The 18297-nt window shown below is 34.4% G+C and overlaps 1 protein-coding gene across 2 annotated transcripts in view; it reads left to right on the forward strand.

Annotated features, from left to right (window-relative positions):
* The window catches only part of LOC139143208 (E3 ubiquitin-protein ligase UBR2-like), an 80069-nt gene that overhangs the window by 51190 nt on the left and 10582 nt on the right, over window positions 1-18297 (forward strand). The window contains exons 21-43 of one of the 2 annotated variants that reach the window (XM_070713356.1): window positions 646-750; window positions 1615-1684; window positions 2967-3091; window positions 4057-4109; window positions 4743-4845; window positions 5247-5295; window positions 6211-6365; window positions 7184-7274; window positions 9261-9332; window positions 9692-9780; window positions 10219-10457; window positions 11178-11330; window positions 11618-11664; window positions 12067-12160; window positions 12712-12885; window positions 13701-13846; window positions 14254-14374; window positions 14851-14911; window positions 15312-15455; window positions 15998-16094; window positions 16395-16462; window positions 16884-17046; window positions 18202-18280. In XM_070713356.1, coding sequence (XP_070569457.1) covers window positions 646-750; window positions 1615-1684; window positions 2967-3091; window positions 4057-4109; window positions 4743-4845; window positions 5247-5295; window positions 6211-6365; window positions 7184-7274; window positions 9261-9332; window positions 9692-9780; window positions 10219-10457; window positions 11178-11330; window positions 11618-11664; window positions 12067-12160; window positions 12712-12885; window positions 13701-13846; window positions 14254-14374; window positions 14851-14911; window positions 15312-15455; window positions 15998-16094; window positions 16395-16462; window positions 16884-17046; window positions 18202-18280 — 2498 coding nt within the window. The remainder of the gene's footprint in view (window positions 1-645; window positions 751-1614; window positions 1685-2966; window positions 3092-4056; window positions 4110-4742; window positions 4846-5246; window positions 5296-6210; window positions 6366-7183; window positions 7275-9260; window positions 9333-9691; window positions 9781-10218; window positions 10458-11177; window positions 11331-11617; window positions 11665-12066; window positions 12161-12711; window positions 12886-13700; window positions 13847-14253; window positions 14375-14850; window positions 14912-15311; window positions 15456-15997; window positions 16095-16394; window positions 16463-16883; window positions 17047-18201; window positions 18281-18297) is intronic. The other variant, XM_070713357.1, reaches the window with a different exon arrangement.

Consider the following 18297-nt stretch of genomic DNA (forward strand, 5'->3'; position numbering starts at 1 on the left):
TTAGTAGAATTTTGTTTGGCAGAGAAAACATACAGTATAGGAAGAGAAAGTCAAGGCTGGGACTGGAGGCCCAGCAGGGATGTCTATGAGTAAGGAGTGCTCCTGTCATTATGACAGTTTTGAAAAAAAAATGACTGATTTTTGCTGCCCTCAGGTACAAAGGTATAAAGGCAGTTGCTGAACAATACATTCTGTTTTCAAAGACAAAGTTGAAAACAAGTAGACTGAGTCAGGGAGAATGGGTATCCCCCTGCATGTGGCATTTTGAAAGATTAAACTAATTTTGATACCCTTAGGTGCAATTTGACAAGACAAATGCAATATGTTCTATCTTCTAAAACAAAAAAAAAAGAGTATAAGAGAGGGGGAACAGCAATTTTAACCAATTTTGATGCCTTTAGGTGCAATCCAAGAAGGACAATGTTGTTGAAAATATGTCCTGTTTTCAAACAAAACATGAAAACTTTCAGGAGAGAGTACAAAAGAGGTATTTTTGAAAAACTTTTAATCAATTTTAATGTACTTAAGTACAGTCTGAGAAAGGCAAGTGCTTACAAAAAATGTTCTGTTTTTAAAAACAAAAACAAAAATACATACTGACATTTGCAAATAACAGACGTTGTTTTTATATGATTTTGTTCACAGATTGGAGCTATGTTAATGAATCCCAATGAATTTGTGATCACAGTGTTGAACAAATATGGTCTGATTAACGTGATGAAAGAGAATGCTGACAAGCTGTCATCTGAGGTAAAGTTCAAGTTTTATTTCCAAAATTAAATGACAATGAATACTACAGCAATAAATTGTGAATCAATTATTGTAAATCAAGCCTTTTTAGCTAACATCCTTTTTAAGCTAATTTAGCTAAGTGTTTAAATTTGCTAATGATTGCAATGAAATCCAAAATCGCGAAAAAGGCATGCAGCTAATTCAAAATGTTTTACAGTAGTTTATCCTATCACCATGGAAACAGTTATGACTGACAGAATTTGTGTGTGGGTCTTCCAAAGTGTGAGTTTTAATATTTGCAAATGCTAAAACCAAAAGTACATAGCTTATACATAAAAATTAATCACCAGATGACTTACACAATGTGCTGTTTTCACATCTTCCAATCTCTGAACGCTTGGACCCTGGTATGATATTAGAATTGAGTGTCTTGCATATGTTGAACCCATTAACTGATGTATTAAATGTGCCATGGTAATTTTCAGAGGACAAGTTTTGAACAAATGATAGACATTTCAAATCATTTCTAATATTGGAATGATCAGTGTATCAACTAGCAATATTATATACATTAATTTCCATGGAGAACTTTTTGAAACTTTGCACTGACTTTAAATGTTCAAATAACACAGAGTTGAGTATATTCATTTGAGATATTTGATTTTCTCTCAACCACTGACGTGTCACACTCAAACAGATATTAAACTATTGTTAAAGTCCACAATCTTTCACATATTTTGTACAGTACAAAGTACTAGTACTTTGTCAATGGTATAATGTCTACATTTCTTGATGTTAATCAGTATGGAATTTTGCTAATATGGAGATGTTAGAACCCTTCATCCTATGTATCATCTTAGATAATTGTGTCATCTCTTTTAGGATTCTCAAAAACAGGTCCATATAGAGACTCTCATTGAAGAATTCTTGTTGTTGTTGATAGTTGTGTTGGGTATGTACACCATTTTAAAAAACACTTCTCTTAATCTACAAAGTGTCTGACTCACAGGTGATGTGTGGTGTAGGATAGAACTTTGCTGTATTTGACAATGTCCACAGATTTCTTGGATTTCTTTGCTTTGAAAAAAATGTGTTGAAAATGTTCCTGCACATATAATAGAATGATTTATATTTCTGTGAAAGTCTTCAAAATTAGCTTTCAGTGTGATTAGTTTGTTCGTGTCAGTTTTACAATGTGCAAAGCTATGCTATGTGTACTGCAATTTTCTCAAATGGATTGACAGGAAATCTTCAATTAAGAAGAGGCCTTCAGAAGTGTATATCAAATTTGTAAAACTATTCTTGGTATAGACATAATGAAGATAAACAGCATTGCTAAAATTGAACCTCAACCAAACACTTTAAACTTGATTTTTGTTTTCAGATAAAATTTACGTGAGAATAAATATTAATATAGTTTTTTCCTACAACCTGTTTACTCATCGAATATTGTAGAATTTCAAATCAGATTATACATCTGGAAAAGACAAGCGAGTTTCTACAGTTGTTCAACATAAAGTTGTTTACCTTTACGAGTCGCATAAATCAGATCATTTTAAAGAGTATCCCAGAGGATATTCTGAGGGTGCCACGACGGAATATTTGTCATTATCAGTTGTTACCATAGCAGTGACTATTATTATGCAAAGTATGTCCTCCAGGGAGGTCTGGAAGGCCACAAATCAACTGGTGGAATGAAAGATACAAATCTATTCTCTCAGGACATGATTGCTTTACCTTATCTGATCAACTCAATTTGTACTCTATTAGACTTCAGTGTGTCTAAAGGTTGAACTATTTCTCAACTATGTGAAAAGTATCACTTGCTAGATGTGACCCTTCATATTCAAAAATTCCTTCATCCAATTGAAGGTGAAGTTTAACAATTTTCATTTTAGTACTCTCATTTATACTCTTATTCCAAACTATTTTTAATGTCAAATAAATGTATTCATTTCCACTATAAGGAAATACAGTATGTACAGAATGTGTGGTGAATCCATACATGTACTGTTTTGAGCTCACAGAAATTTCACTTCATATGATACAACTACCAGTAGATGAGAAAGGTGTCCTTCTGAAAAATTGACTGAAGAAACAGTGTTTACTGAAAATGTGCCATTTACTAGAATTCATGTTGGAACTAAGTAGTTTGAGTGTATGGTTTGGTAGCTTTGACAAAATTAGCAAAAATGTACAAACTCTTAGATAGGGTAATTTATTTACTTGTACAGGTGAACGGTATGCAGCTGGTGTTGGTCAAGTATCTCATGAAGATAGAGTGAAACGGGAAGTTATTCATCAACTATGCATCGGTCCTATGCCTCACAGTGAACTTGCAAAATCACTGACAGAAAATGTAAGGCTCATTTGATGCTACATCACCAGATCAATGTAATTCACTCCCTGCCCACACAGCCTTCTGCTGAACATCAATATACTACACTCCCTGCCCACAGAGTTTTCCACCATTCATCATCGTATGGTGTTTTACAACAATTTAACACACTTCCTGCCCACACAGCCTTCCGCTGTACATCAATTTTAATACACTCCCTGTCCTTACAGCCTTCCTCTGTATATCAGTGTAATACACTCCCTCGCCAAACAGCCTTCAACTGTACATCAACACTCCCTGCCCTCACCGCCTTCCACTGTACATCAATGCAATACACTCCCTGCCCTTACAGCCTTCCTCTGTATATCAGTGTAATACACTCCCTGGCCACACAGCCTTCAACTGTACATCAACACTCCCTGCCCTCACCGCCTTCCACTGTACATCAATGCAATACACTCCCTGCCCTCACCACCTTCAACTGTACATTAATGCAATACACTCCCTGCCCTCACCACCTTCCACTGTACATCAATGCAATACACTCCCTGCCCTCACCACCTTCCACTGTACATCAATGCAATACACTCCCTGCCCTCACCACCTTCCACTGTACGTCAATGCAATACACTCCCTGCCCTCACCACCTTCCACTGTACATCAATGCAATACACTCCCTGCCCTCACCACCTTCCACTGTACATCAATGCAATACACTCCCTGCCCTCAAAGTCTTCAACTCTACAAATTTGATCATTACGTTCTCCATCTGTGATTTCTGCATTTTAGCTTCATTTGAAATTGTTAATTGTAATATTCATTGTTTAAAATATGCAGTGATATAAATATTACAAAATTTTGTGTGCAATAAAAAAAAGAAAAATACGCTGCATAAATATTATTTAGTATTTGTTTTTTATAGCCTGTTCTGTATACATTGCCTACAACTTGACAAAGTTCAATGCTCTAATTTCTGTTCTTCACAGCACAATCATGAGACTGGCTTGGAAACTGTGATTACATCTGTAGCAACATTCAAGTAAGTGTATTTATCAAGTCATGCTGCTTGTAGCAGTGATCATTCATTCTGTCGTCTGTGTCGTGTAGGGGTACCCATCTATCATGCTATCATAGCATGATCCACATTACATGACATTCTGTGCCTTACACATCAAACCAATCAATCTTAGAGAGTTGGACACTCAGATCTACACCACAGGAGATTTAGATGCAAAATTGAAAATCAAAGAATCATCTATTTTGAGACAGTTTGGTGATACCTGTGAGGTTGTTGTGCTATTTCCTGTTCCAAAATGTATCCCATAGAGAAATCCAATCAAAGTAGAGATTTGACCCATACTATGTCCCTTATGAAACACAGATTATGACCACCTTGAGTTTTGACCACTTCATATTTCTTAGTCTACAAAATGAAATATCAAGTCACTGCAGTTTTGGACGCATGTAAATTTTGCACTACACGTACCAATCAGTGTAATAAAGTTCATGGATTCAAAAGTGTCCATTGAATTGTATAGCCATTTAAACTTCATTGAATCCAATGATCTGTTTAATGAATTGTCATGTACTATGATTGTTTACTAGCTGGTCACAAGTTAAGGTACATACTTTTGTTAGGTCATATTTTGCATGATTGTTGTTGATTTCCCAGGAAACCAGGTGCCACAGGAAAGGGACTTTATGAATTGAAAAGGGAATTTTACAAAGATTACAATCCGTTCTTCTACCACTACTCAAAAGCAGATCAGTCCAAGGTTAGTGAAATAGTGAAACTATGATGACAAGATTTTGACATACATTCCCTTATGTCTTCATTTATGAGATTTATGATTTGGTAACTTCCAACAGAAATAAGTCTTTGACAAAATCAGGTCATTAAAGAGGCATATTCCTGATTAGATTAACAAGACAGTAAAATAATTGTTTCAATGGATTAAAAATTTAATGGAAAACAATAGCCTGTAGAATGTGAATTGAATAGGTAAATTGAACAATAAATGTACCATGTCAAGAAATATACCCCTTAATCTCAAAGTGTTTACCCTCACACTGATGTTTTCACAAACAGTTGCCATCTTTCCATTTTGGCATCTTGGTATAATTCCCACCATTCAGATAACAGTGAAGTGTCAGCAACATTTCTCTTTATCAACAGGCTGAAGAAACACAAAGGAAAATGAAAAAGTCAAATGGAGAAGGAGAAGGTAGGTGTATGGTTTTAGTTTAACACTAACAGTATGCTGATTTCCCACTTACTACATGTACATGATGATTGAATCATTTCCTTGCAATTTTGTTGTTTTCAAAGAGCAGTTTTGCAAGATAGGAAGTAATAGTGATTTCATATCCAAAATCAGTTCATTCTCCCCATCACCTACACTCACCTTGACAGTGTCAAAATTTCGCATGTGTTTGACAATCTGAAAGTGTCTTTACTCAGGTTACCATAGATATGTATTCAATAACAGAACATGTCTATTGTTTCAACTTCACATTGTTAATATCAGTATGATTTGCCATCGATGCTCACAGACATTATAATCCATGGAGCAGTTAACAAGTCACATTCAACTATTACAGTGAGAGAATAGAATCTTTGATTTGCAACATTTAATCTTGCAAACTGAAAACTCTTTATACAATGTCTTGATTGACATATAGGGTACTTGAAACATGTGTAATTGTATCCTCAATCATACATCTGTGTGGTTGGTAAATGTATTATTTTGATCATAGGATGACTCCTTAATGATGGATTGCATACAATTTCTACATGTTTGTAATGTTTAATAGAGCTTTCATATTCTTTTAAATGTTGTATAACCGCCTTATTCATGACTATTTATCCCATTCTAGTAGCCTGACTGTACTTTTATACGCTATGAAGTTTGAAACTACATCAGAGAGCCCTCTTATGAACTCCTTTGAGTTGGTTTAGGAATTTCTCTTGATGTCTTTGTGCCATTCCTATATGTATACCAGTATGTCTTTTATGTCAATGAAAACTTTCTCAAGTAAGTATCATGTCAGTTGGACACAGGTCTACATGTATGAAGTATGATCTAAATCTCAAGATGACACTTTTTCTGATGCTTTGTGTTTGTATTGACACTTGCCAGCCTTACCACCACCAGTGCCACCACCCTTCACTTCCACTTTCAAGAGTGTATCCAGTGTACTACAGTGTGACGTCATGATTCATGTCCTGTCAACAATTCTACGCAGAGCTAGTTTGTCCAGAATACGTGGATGGACAGAGACAATGATACAGAGGGTGGGTACAATAAAACCTGTCTTGTATGAATGTTGTCTAGAGTCAGTGTTCAGTTTACAGAAGATGGGTACAACAAAAGCTGACTGGTTTGAATGTTGACAGTGTTCAGTTTACAGAGGGTGGATACAATAAAACCTGTCTAATATGAATGTTGTCTTGACTGTGTTCAGTTTACAGAGGGTGGGTACAATAAAACCTGTCTAATATGAATGTTGTCTAGACAGTGTTCAATTTACAGAAGGTGGGTAAAACAAAAGCTATCTGGTTTGAATGTTGTCTAGACAGCGTTCAGTTTACAGAGGAAGGGAACAATAAAACCTGTCTAGTATGAACAATGTCTTGAATCAGTTTTCAATTTACAAAGTCAGTCAGCAGGACTTGTTTCTCTCATGACCTTTAAATAAATTGTAATTTGAAACGTATGAAATAGAACAAAGATAATGGTTGACAGATTGTGAAATGATATTCATTGTTATTCTCCATCATCTCAGAAAATCAAGTTTGAAACTCCCCCAGTTTTTGTCATATTTGCCATTGATCACATACTTTTTATTGTGTTGTGAAGCTGTTGCTGAAATTTTGCCAACTTCTATACAGCAAACCAGCCTAGTTTTAGAAATGAGACTTACATGCACTTTCTGGACAAAAAAGTATTTTAATTGCTCTCTGAACAATGGAGGATCTCTGCTACTGAGAAAGAGGGTTATTGAGACAAGGCATCTCAACATTTTTATATGTGCATGTATCAATTATTATGTGAATCAGTGAAGGCTTGTTACCGTATCCATATCTGTTTTGTTGTTCATAATTGTAAACAGGTTCTGTATCTGGTTGGCATGGCTCTACATGAAGAGAAATGTCACCATAACAACCATGAAGATTTTGGTTTTATTGCCAAAGCTACAGCAGGTAAGGACAGCATAAATTAGATATCAGCCACTCTGACAAATCATTTGGCCATGAAGATTGAAACCACAATAATATGATAATGTATAAACATTTTATTGCTAAACATAGGACTTCTACAGTAAATTGGTAATTTGTAATCATACATGCTAATTTTTGGTTGAGCCATATCACATAGAATAAAGTGTAAATATCATATGCACAACTCTCAGAGGCAAATTGCACAATTTACCAAATGTGAAGATATTATGAACGTCATTGCTAAATTTTGACATCACAATGCTATGCTGTCAAGATCACAGTAAAGTCATTGACTTAAAGTGCACCAGTAATATCATTTATAAATTTGATGTTTCATCACATTTGTAATATTTAAATTGTATCTTTGCTTAGACATTCACATGTCATTGATAAATACATTTAGAATTGTAAATCCAAGAACAGTGAGACAATTCACAGTCCATGTTCATCAGAGAGAAAGGTCATTATACAATCTTTGACCAATGCCACTTTATAGATTTTGAAGTCATTTCAAGAATTATGCAATGATAAGAGTAAGATGAATCATTGTAAACTCTACACATCATCATGGTGTCTCATAATTGATCAATTTTATTGATCTTTATTTCTGATCATTGTCAGTAAACTTAAATCAGTGGCAGTGATCAGTACTTTTGACTTCATTCATTGATCATTGTTTTGGTTAACCCTTTGAGTGCCAAAGTCAATTTTTGTCACTTTTGTAAAAACATATCTCAGTCAATTTTTTTTCAGATTTTTGACATAATTTTGATAAAGAATGTTAGCCAATGAAATATGATATCCATTGGGTCCAAATTATGAAAAAAATTACAGAAAAGTTTTAAAAATTGGTAAAACGTTGCACTAAAATTTTTGCGGGAAAAAATTACAGCACTCAAAGGGTAAATATTAATGATATAAATCATTGCTGCTAATTATTGTCTCTGATCACTGATTATTGATAATCATCTGAAATCACTCTTATTGATTATTTCAATCGATTCATATCACTGACTTTCAATTTGACTGATCTTTATCATTCATTAGACTGAGTATAATTATTACCATAAATGATTTTCATCCTTCAGATTGTCCTTTGTATTTTTCACAAATCAATAATCAGTATCTGATCAATGGTAGTTCCTTGCCATCATTGATCATCACCATTGATACTGTACGTGATCCATTCCCTTAGATTATTGTCACTGATCTTTGCCTTTGATAATTGTCAATGATCATTGTTGATAATTGTCATTTATCATTGTTTATAATCAATATCTTTGACTGTTTTTTCTACAACTGTTGTCATTTATCACTTCGTTCATTATTGTCATCAGCCACTGCTATTGAGCTCTATAAGTGATCTTTGTTGACCAGTCACAGGTATTGACTGTTATGATCAGTCAATGACCGTTAAGATCAGTGACTGATCATCATTTATTATTGCCATTGATCATTGTTACCATCGTATATTGTTGTCGACCTGTTACTGATCACCGACATTGATCATTATGATCAGTTATTGATTGTGAATGATAATTGTCAATGATCATTGATGTCACTGTTATAGATCATTGTTGATCACTGTCTATGATCACTGTGAACTTGGCATCTGCATTGATAAATCTGCACTAAAGCTATAAAACCCTGCCTTTGTCAACTGTCATGTGTCATGGGTAATACAGCATGCATTTGTGCTGCAAACCAGGCTTGCTTGCTTGTATTCATTTAAAGCACTTGACATCTCCATTGAATGTAGTGTTGGTAATGGGTTTGAATCAAGGGACTTTTCTGGAAAAATACCAAACATAATGCTTTTGTAGATGATCTTGAATTCCCTGTGTCCCCTGTGTGAGAGATGGGTTAAGGTCTAACGTTGCTTTTTTTTAATTTCTCTTTTAATTTTGTCATGTGTCATTGTTTTCTGTTGCTTTGTCTCAGTTCCATAACCGTCTTTTGTTCCTCCAGAGTTACCATGGCAACACATTTCCGGGGACGGTTGTTTGTCATGTCTTAACCCTAACTCTGATAACTCTGATGGTGAGCCAAGTTATTCTTCATTCTCATAATAACTGTAGATAAAAGTAAAATTTCACGTCTTTTGTAATCTGTGTATGACCTACCTGGGATTTCACACCAAAGTTTGACAATGAATTCACATTTGTCCCTTGTAAAAACTGTCAAAAATCGTTTCTATCTGCAAATGATTTATTGATTTGTTTGACATTGTAAAGTATGGTGATTTTGATGATGGTATATCATTCACTGACCAATGCCTACATTTACATTAATGTTACTTTTTTAATTAATCAAGTTGTCAAACCTTGGTGTAAAATCCATTCATCTGTAACAGAGATATCTGTTTTATGCTAAGTGGATGATATTATGTTTTTTGACAGGACCAGCAAGTGTACTGAGTCTTCTTGAAAGTCTTGCAAAGATTAAGAGAGTGGAAGAACACAAGGATTTGTTGGGCTGGGTTTTGAAGGTATTGTGTCATTCTGTATTCACATCAAAGTACTGACTCTGGCTTATTAAACATTCAAAATTTCATGTCAAACTTTATCACAATTTTGGTTATGTTATAAAAGTGGCTGTTTGATGTTGGTAGACATACACTTGATAGAAGATATTGAAAATAGACTCCGAATGCAGTATTCTATTGTAAACTTGCATCAGTGATGTGGTGATCTGTTTATGACAGGCAGTTACTTTTATTGAAAATGTCCAGCTTAAAAGTCTTTATAAAATCACATAAAAAGATTCTTTGCATTGTTGCTTGTTCTCTTTGAATATTTCCTTGTATAACATTTGAGATTTTGGGACAAAAAAGGGTCTCTGACTTATGACCTGGGAATGACTTTTTCCATTTCATCTCTTTCTATGTCAATGTCAAACTCAACAAATCATGTGTTTTTTCATGCAGACTTTTGCTGAAGTACAGCAGCTGAAGGGAAGTGAAATTACAAGTGTTGAAGTTCAGAAGGATTTAGATGCTGAAGCAGAGAAGAAACGAAAATCTGAATTGGCAAAACAAAGACGTGCCAGAATAATGGCACAAATGTCAGCGATGCAGAGAAATTTTATCAAAGAAAATGCTGAATTGTTTGAAGCAACTGAAACGGAGTTAGACAGTGATGTTAGTGCCACTGCTATGGATACTAGGTCAGTAAGGGAAACTAAGGGTCAATGACCTTTTGCAGAATAATCTGTCTGTATCAGGTGACATCCTGGTCATAGCTCTAGTGTATAGTGGTTGCAGTCAGTAACCCAACTACATGAAGTAATACATGGTGTACGTGTATTGCTGGTGATTGGAAAGCGTACAGCTGTAATAGTTTTAAATTTTGATCCTGTTTTCTTTGTTCTTTTCTACATAACAAATGTTATTCCCATCTGTACAGTAGGTTGAAATACAGAATATAAGCCTTGTCAACGAAATGCATTTTTTAAAATATTTAGTGTTATTGTTGTTAATCTTTTGAGTCACCTTTATATGATATAATGCAGACAATTTTTTCAGATCCAGACAATTTTTTACTGCCAACAAACAGTTATGTCCAGTAAGTCCAAAATTATCAAAACAATCACAGCAAAATTCATAAAAATTGGTAAAATGTTGCACTAACATTTTGTTTGGAAAAATTACAGCACACAGAGGGTTAAATGAATTCTATCCTGACTGAAATTCACTTGCAAACAATAACAGTAGACATTACTCATATGCAGACTGCATTGACAACTTGAGCACTAGTCATTATGACATGGTAAATTCATTCAAAAATATAAAAACTATTTACCTGTACCAGAAGATTTGTATTATTTTGAATTGAAAGTAACATCTCAGTTGTCTCATTTTTACATGCCTTTTGTTTTTATTTGCAGTGAGATACTGTCAGATTTTCCAGTGGCTGTAGGTGCAAAGAGAAGTAAAGCAACAGAACAGGGAGTCACCAAGTGTACTTGTATTCTGTGTCAAGAAGATGAGGAAGTGACATTAGATGGAAGAGCCATGGTTCTTGCTTCTCTGGTTCAAAGGTCAGTGAGTTCATCTCCCAAGAAAGTAACATTTTTTTTTGTAACACAGCGACATACTATGTGTAATATTTATCTTGTTTTTGTCTCTCAATCCATGTATTTATGTTTGCGCGGATTTGTTCTTTGAACTTGCATAAGGGCATTGTACTAGAACCTAGATGTGCACATCATTTTGTTTTGCTGTGTGATCCAGTGAGGTCAGCAGGCAACTGTTTTGCAATAGAAATCACTTCAATCATCATTGATTTTTTGTTTCATGGATGTTCTATTTCTTAATTTTCTATTAGATCAACTGTCTTGTCAAAATCAAGAGGCAAGGTCATTGGAGATGCAGGTAGTCTATCAGATTTTATATCAAGTGTTGCTCTATTTCTTTCAATATTGACTTCAATAGAAATATTGATAACAATGAAAATGGCTTTTTTGAATGACTGAAGTTCATTCATCCGAACTGATTATTGAATTTTTAGAACTTAAAAGGCCATATTATTGCATATGGCAGTATTAAGTGTCAAAAGCTCTATAGCTGTGTATGAAGCCTTTGTTGATGATGTAGCACAGCTGATTACTCCTTGCAAGATCTGACACACAACTTTTTCTTTTACATCAGCTTCAAGACTGTTTATTTATTTTCTCTAGATCAAATTTTAATACTTCCTAGGTGTAATCAAAGACATTTTTTCAACATTTATAAGTTTTCACCAGTTGACGTATTTTTGTATCCTTTTTTAACCAGAAAAATTTGATGCAATGTTTGTGCCTCCTGATCTGTATTATGGAACACATGTAAGTACATGTGGTCACATTATGCACTGGGATTGTTGGCAAAGGTGAGACTCAGAAAAAGTTCAATCTATCCTTGTGAACTGAAGTCAAACTTGACAGATACAAGATCTGATTTTATAAAATGGCAATATGTAGGAAACATATCCAATTTGGTAGCAAAAAGTATCAATTTTAGATTATTCCATTGTAGCAATAATAGAGAATATCAATTTTTCTCACTATGTAAACAAATCAAACTGGTATTACGTGATATTCCATATATAATGCCAATATCTAGGAATATATCTATATTTTTGTAGCAAAAAGTGTCAACTTTAGATTATTTGCATTCCCTTGAGGATAGAAAACACCAATGCTTGTTATATTGTAAACAAATCATATTAGCTCACTGGAATCATACACTAAAAAAATCTTAAAGTTTTTAATATGATAATTTCCATATCAAAAATAAATTTCCTGACTCAACTCTGCCAAATATGAATTGAAATTGTGTATTTCAATAAAGATTGGAATTTTATTAAGATAACATGTCTGTATTCCACTACTGGATGAGTTGATTGAAGTATACTGTACAGACTGTTTGGTTCATTTTCAGGTTTTTTGAGTCAGTGGTGGCCAAAGAGCAGCGTAGACCACATCGTTTCAGAGCTCATCTGAGCTTTGATGTTGATAAACGTGAGTTTCTATGTCCACTGTGTGAATCACTGAGCAATGCAGTAATACCTCTATTGCCACATCCTGGAACATCAACTTCTCAATCACAAGACAGGTGAGATACATCTCAAGAAATTATGAAGGCACAGAGATCTCTGACAGAAGTCTGTAATATTTAAATTTGAGCATTCAACCAATCAAATGATTTTACAAACAGACAATTACATGATTCCCAAAATCAGTTGACAAGAGGTACAATATAAACATAGAAAATTAACACAGCAGAACTTTCATCCATAAGGCACATCTCTCCCTCCAAAGATTTTGAATGAAATTCTCAATGGCCTTTGAAAGACTGTGTCCTTACATATGCATCTACTGCTTGTAGTGCTAAATATTAGTGTTTATTCATGGAAATTAAGTTAATTAAGGATGTAAATGATATGGTAATGACTCTATCAATGGAAAATTGTCATTCAGCTATGATTTAGTTCATTGTGCATTTCCCAGAATGCAATGCTAAACAGTGAATTTAACTTAAAATGAAGACTATCGGAAAGAAACTAATCTGTTATTCTGCAATGACCAAATTAGGAAATCATATCAAGCAGATGTGGGTAAAAAATATTTCCAACTTAATGGAAAATGATAACTGTAATAGGTAAGGAGAAAATGATAAATGTTTTCAATTTCACCAGGACACAGGTTACACTGACCAATGCCTCTCTGCTCTAAATCAGTATGTTGTCATAAAATGTGACATCTTTCATTGTGTAGTGTTTCAAGTCAATATTTGATGTGTAAGAATGATTACACAAGATAATTGGTGTCTGTAATGACTGCAAGTATTACACTTTATTCCAAGTCAATAGAAATCACTGTAAACGTCACATTTACCCTATACCAAACTGTGACTGTTTAATTTCACAGTATCTGTGATGAGAAACCAGCCAGTCCTGAAGTGTCTTACAATGAATGGTTGGCAGGAATACAGAGTATACTGCAAGCCAGTCAGGAATCTGCTTTGAGACAAAAACAACAACAGGAAGAGGAAATGCAGCAACAACAATCTAGTGGTAGGATTCTCAGTCTCTCAACAAGTCCATCCTTTATTTTGAATGTTCAATTTTAGCCTTATTTAATCATCCAAGTTGCCTTATTGTGCACATTGTCTCAGAAGAGCAAATTTCTCTGTATCAATGGTATGATCATAGGATCATAGGATAAGTTGACCCTTTTACACCCATTTGCAAGTGCACTGGTCCAGATTACCTATATTGCAATGGGGTTGGACTAAAACATGGTGGTGAAAGGGTTAAGGTACATTACAAACAACCTAGTCTTGGTTATTTAACTTCTGTATCATGTGAACAAATGACTTTGACAAGGTATGACAATGTAGGTTTTGGATATTACATTGTGTACCTTGTCTCAACAAGATCCATTCATAACAATCTTTTGTTTATGTCTGTGTTTTTATTAGAAGAGAACAGTTTATCAGATCCTTGCCCACTGCCAACTTTGACCAAAATGATGGCGCAGACCATGGCTCAAACAGTGGCAGAAAATTTCCAGCTACTCTTTGAGTATGTCTACTCTATTCCGTAAGTTCCACTGCCAATATTTATATATCTGCGATTTTACAACACAAGGATGTGTTTTGCACAAAAACTGCACATTTCTTCCAGATTTAGGAATTGTTCTTTGATAAGACAAGATTGAATGAACACTATATGTATGTCTATCTATAGAATATGTTTCATGATTGGCAATGTGTCCTTATGATGATAGTCGGTGTATGCTCTCCTAACTTCTGTGAAATACTCTATGTCCTGAGTGGTCTGCGTGCTTGGCTTGGTGTAGCGCCCTCTAGAGACTGAAGCTGCTTCTGTCTGGCATTGCTAGGGATGTACACATGCAATTATGTATGCTACAGAGTGTGTCATATTTCTCAGATGAAGAGCTGACCCACTGGTCAAATATAATGTGTTATTCAGAATTATTGCAAGTCTGTGAAAGTATGTCATGAGAGCTGCTTGAAGTAGCCATTAAAATGTGGATTTGGTCAAATTTGTCTTAGATCCCAGTTTTCAGACAGTGTGAAAGACATGATTAAGATGTTTGCAAGATCACTTTATATGGTAAGTGTACCACATCATAGATTAATCTGTGACATTACAATTTAAAACAATCTGTCAAATCTTGAACTGATGACGGAGAATGATGTACACATTAGATGTTATTCTTCATTTTCGATAAATTGTGATAAAATATGTGAATTAAGTGATAAAAATGGATTTGTTAACTGAAGGTATTCTTTAAAATGTGAAGATTTCTATCTTAGAGAAAATTTAGGTTTTTGAGTCATTATGAATTACTGATCAGAGATTGTAAGACCATCTCAGAAAGAAAATACTACAATTCATGTGGTTATTTCATCAAGTAAGAGAGGCTGAATTTGAGAACAATTACTACATTGATATTGAGAAGTGACTGCTATGCGTATTCATCGTGACTGCTATGCGTATTCATCTGTTGAAGGTTGGTCTTGGATTGATGCCTTTTGATGAAGATGAGAGAGTGCCTGTAGTTGCCTGGACAACCTGTGCCTACACAATACACTCAGTTGAAAATCTACTGCGAGAGGAAGCTAAGCCTCTCTTTGGGTCATTGTCATCAAGACAGGTAAAACAAAACAAAATGATGTTTCTCCTGTCATGTGATGTCCTATAACAATCATCCTGACATTTGAATTAACCAATGGTCATCAGCTGTCAACATCACATGACATGAACTGATCAATATGCATATCATATGCCCATAAAACTTGCATAAAGCACACGACTCAAACAAATCTTCCATGGACCCACTGAAATTGATGCAACTTGCAGACTACAAAACAACTATCTTTACCGGTCACATCAGATTGACAGACCAATAAGTGTTCATGTTGAGGTCATGTGTAATAAGTATTTCAGTCACATGTTAATTCCATATATATCATGTGACTGTTACATGAACAATAATCATGATACTGTTGCATAATATGGAAGGACCAATAAACATTTCACATAATATCACATGACACTAGCTGACCAATGGAGCAAAGACACTATGATACAGTGTTTTAAGACAAAAATTTTCACCATGTCTTTGGAAGTAGAAGTTTATTTGACCTTCGAGTTGTAGTGCATGTTGTTTAATGTGTGTATTTATTTGGTTTTTAGAATGAGTGTCTTGGTGCCTTGGTACGATTTGCTGCAGCTTGTGGAAATATTACAAATACAACTGCATGTAGAAAACATGCGCTGCGATTGCTATCAGGTAAGATTTCAAATTCATCTGTGATCACTGGCTACAAATCTTCTATGAATGTGGCTCTTGAAAAGCATTTAATTACATAGGATCTAAGATCTAGACAGGCACTGTAAATGCAATAACATAGGATCCAGAAAGATTATAAACATGTGATGAAGCCATCTAAAACAGTATCTTAAAAATTCCAAAAAAATATACGATTATTGATCATGAGAAATTTGAATTGAAATTTCCAATCGTACTCTGCACAAGGTCAGGATCTCAGTCCTATTGTGATATTAATGTTTTGTTTTGATTTTTTCTCAGCCATGACAGCCATGACAGAAGTTGCTGATTTGCCCTGCATTCTTGACATTGACATGTTTACACTTATGGTAAGTATGAGATCTGGAAGAATTTAGTAAAGACTCATTGTCGACCAACTTTGATATTAAGACTTCAGAGTATGTTAGATCAAAGGGTTTTTTTTGTAGAGTAGTTGTCATCTTAAGTTTGATTGCAATTTTGATATATAAATTGTGATTAATGTTTTTTGAAAATTAGACAATACGTTGTTTATGGTAAGAGCGCCCTCAATGGTGTAACTGATTTCAAGAACAGAATGTATGTATGTCATTATATGCCACTGTGATAAGACAACATTCATACTGTTATCTAACTACAGTTGCCTTATAAGACATTTTGAATTTTCATGACGTAAAATCTTGTTGAAGTTTTGATCTTTCTTCGTCCTTCATACTTTCATTAATTGTTTTGCTCTCAACTTATATTCATGAATGAATAACTATTTTGCAGGTCAATGTATGTTTATCAATACCTCTGTTAAATTGTGAGGATAGTGTGTGTAATTCAAGCACACATGTATCTGGTGAAGCTATTAACCACCACTGGGCATTGAAAGTAACACTGACTGCACATATCCTGCAAATACTATTTACATCAACTTTTCAAACCTCAGGTAAGATTTCACACCAAAAAATATCACCACGACATCGTATGAATCATAATGTGTGTAAAATAGTAAAAATTGATACCTTGATATCTCAGTGTCATTCTGATATTCATAACAGGATGACTGCCTCTAAGATAATCATGAAAATTCTCAATACCCCAAGAGAACTACTTACTTCCAATAGAAATCTTGCATTGCTTAAGTTTCCAAAACAAGAAATTGACCTCTTTAATCTAACATTTCTCTGGTGGTTAATAAGCTCAGAACCCCCGTAAATTATATATTTTCTGAAAGCCCAGATATAGAGGGAAGATTTTGGTAACCACAGTGTTACCATTGTTTACATAACTATCAAGTGTCAGGTAATTTGCATAACCTTTCAAAAATCGGTTTTCCCTCTGTTTTGTCTCAATACTTCAAAATATCTAACTCAAACTTTCTGGAATGCAAGCTGTTACAACACTCTTCCAAAGTGTGTCTCAGATTTTTATATCTTGCTTAGTTTTTATTTTGAAGAAGAAGAAATCAACTAGTTTGTTTAAGAAGGTTTAAAATAATTCTGAGACACACTTTGGAAGATCCTTGAGACAGCTTGCACTCACACAAATTTCGGCCACATATCTCAAAACATTGAAACAAAACATAGGGAAAACCGATTTTTGAAAGATTATGCAAATTACCTGTCACATGATAGTTATGTAAATAATGGTGACACTATTGTAACCAAAATGTTCCCCTACCGGTATATGTACGCTTTCCGAAAATATATAATTTACAGGGGTTCTGAGCTTATTAACCACTAGAGAATTGTTAGCTTAGAAAGGTCAGTTTCTTGTCCTGGAACCTGAAGAGTGAATTTCCAAAATATTTATCATTTGATAAAGTTCTTTGCTGTGTATCTTGCACTTTCTTCAAAACTTAAGATTTCATGGGTTGATCTTCATTATGCTATCATTTCAGTTCCATTTGCATAATGTTTGTAGAGTATTAGAAAATCTGATTGGTATTTGAATGACAAGAAAATCAACACCAATAATACAAAGTGTTAACATTTCTTAACATTGTACTTCAAATCTGCTTGGTGTGTAAATGTCACATTTCTCAATATATTGTTGTGGAAGTGGTAGAAAAAATCTGACCAAGAGAAATTGTTAATTTCAGATGAGGAAATGGAACTAGAAGACAGAGATGAGGCACAGAAATTACTTGAAATTTACAAGAATCTTCACACTACTGCAGGGTGAGAGTTAGATTTTG

This window comes from Ptychodera flava, chromosome 11, assembly GCF_041260155.1.
Source record: "Ptychodera flava strain L36383 chromosome 11, AS_Pfla_20210202, whole genome shotgun sequence".
NCBI lineage: Eukaryota > Metazoa > Hemichordata > Enteropneusta > Ptychoderidae > Ptychodera > Ptychodera flava.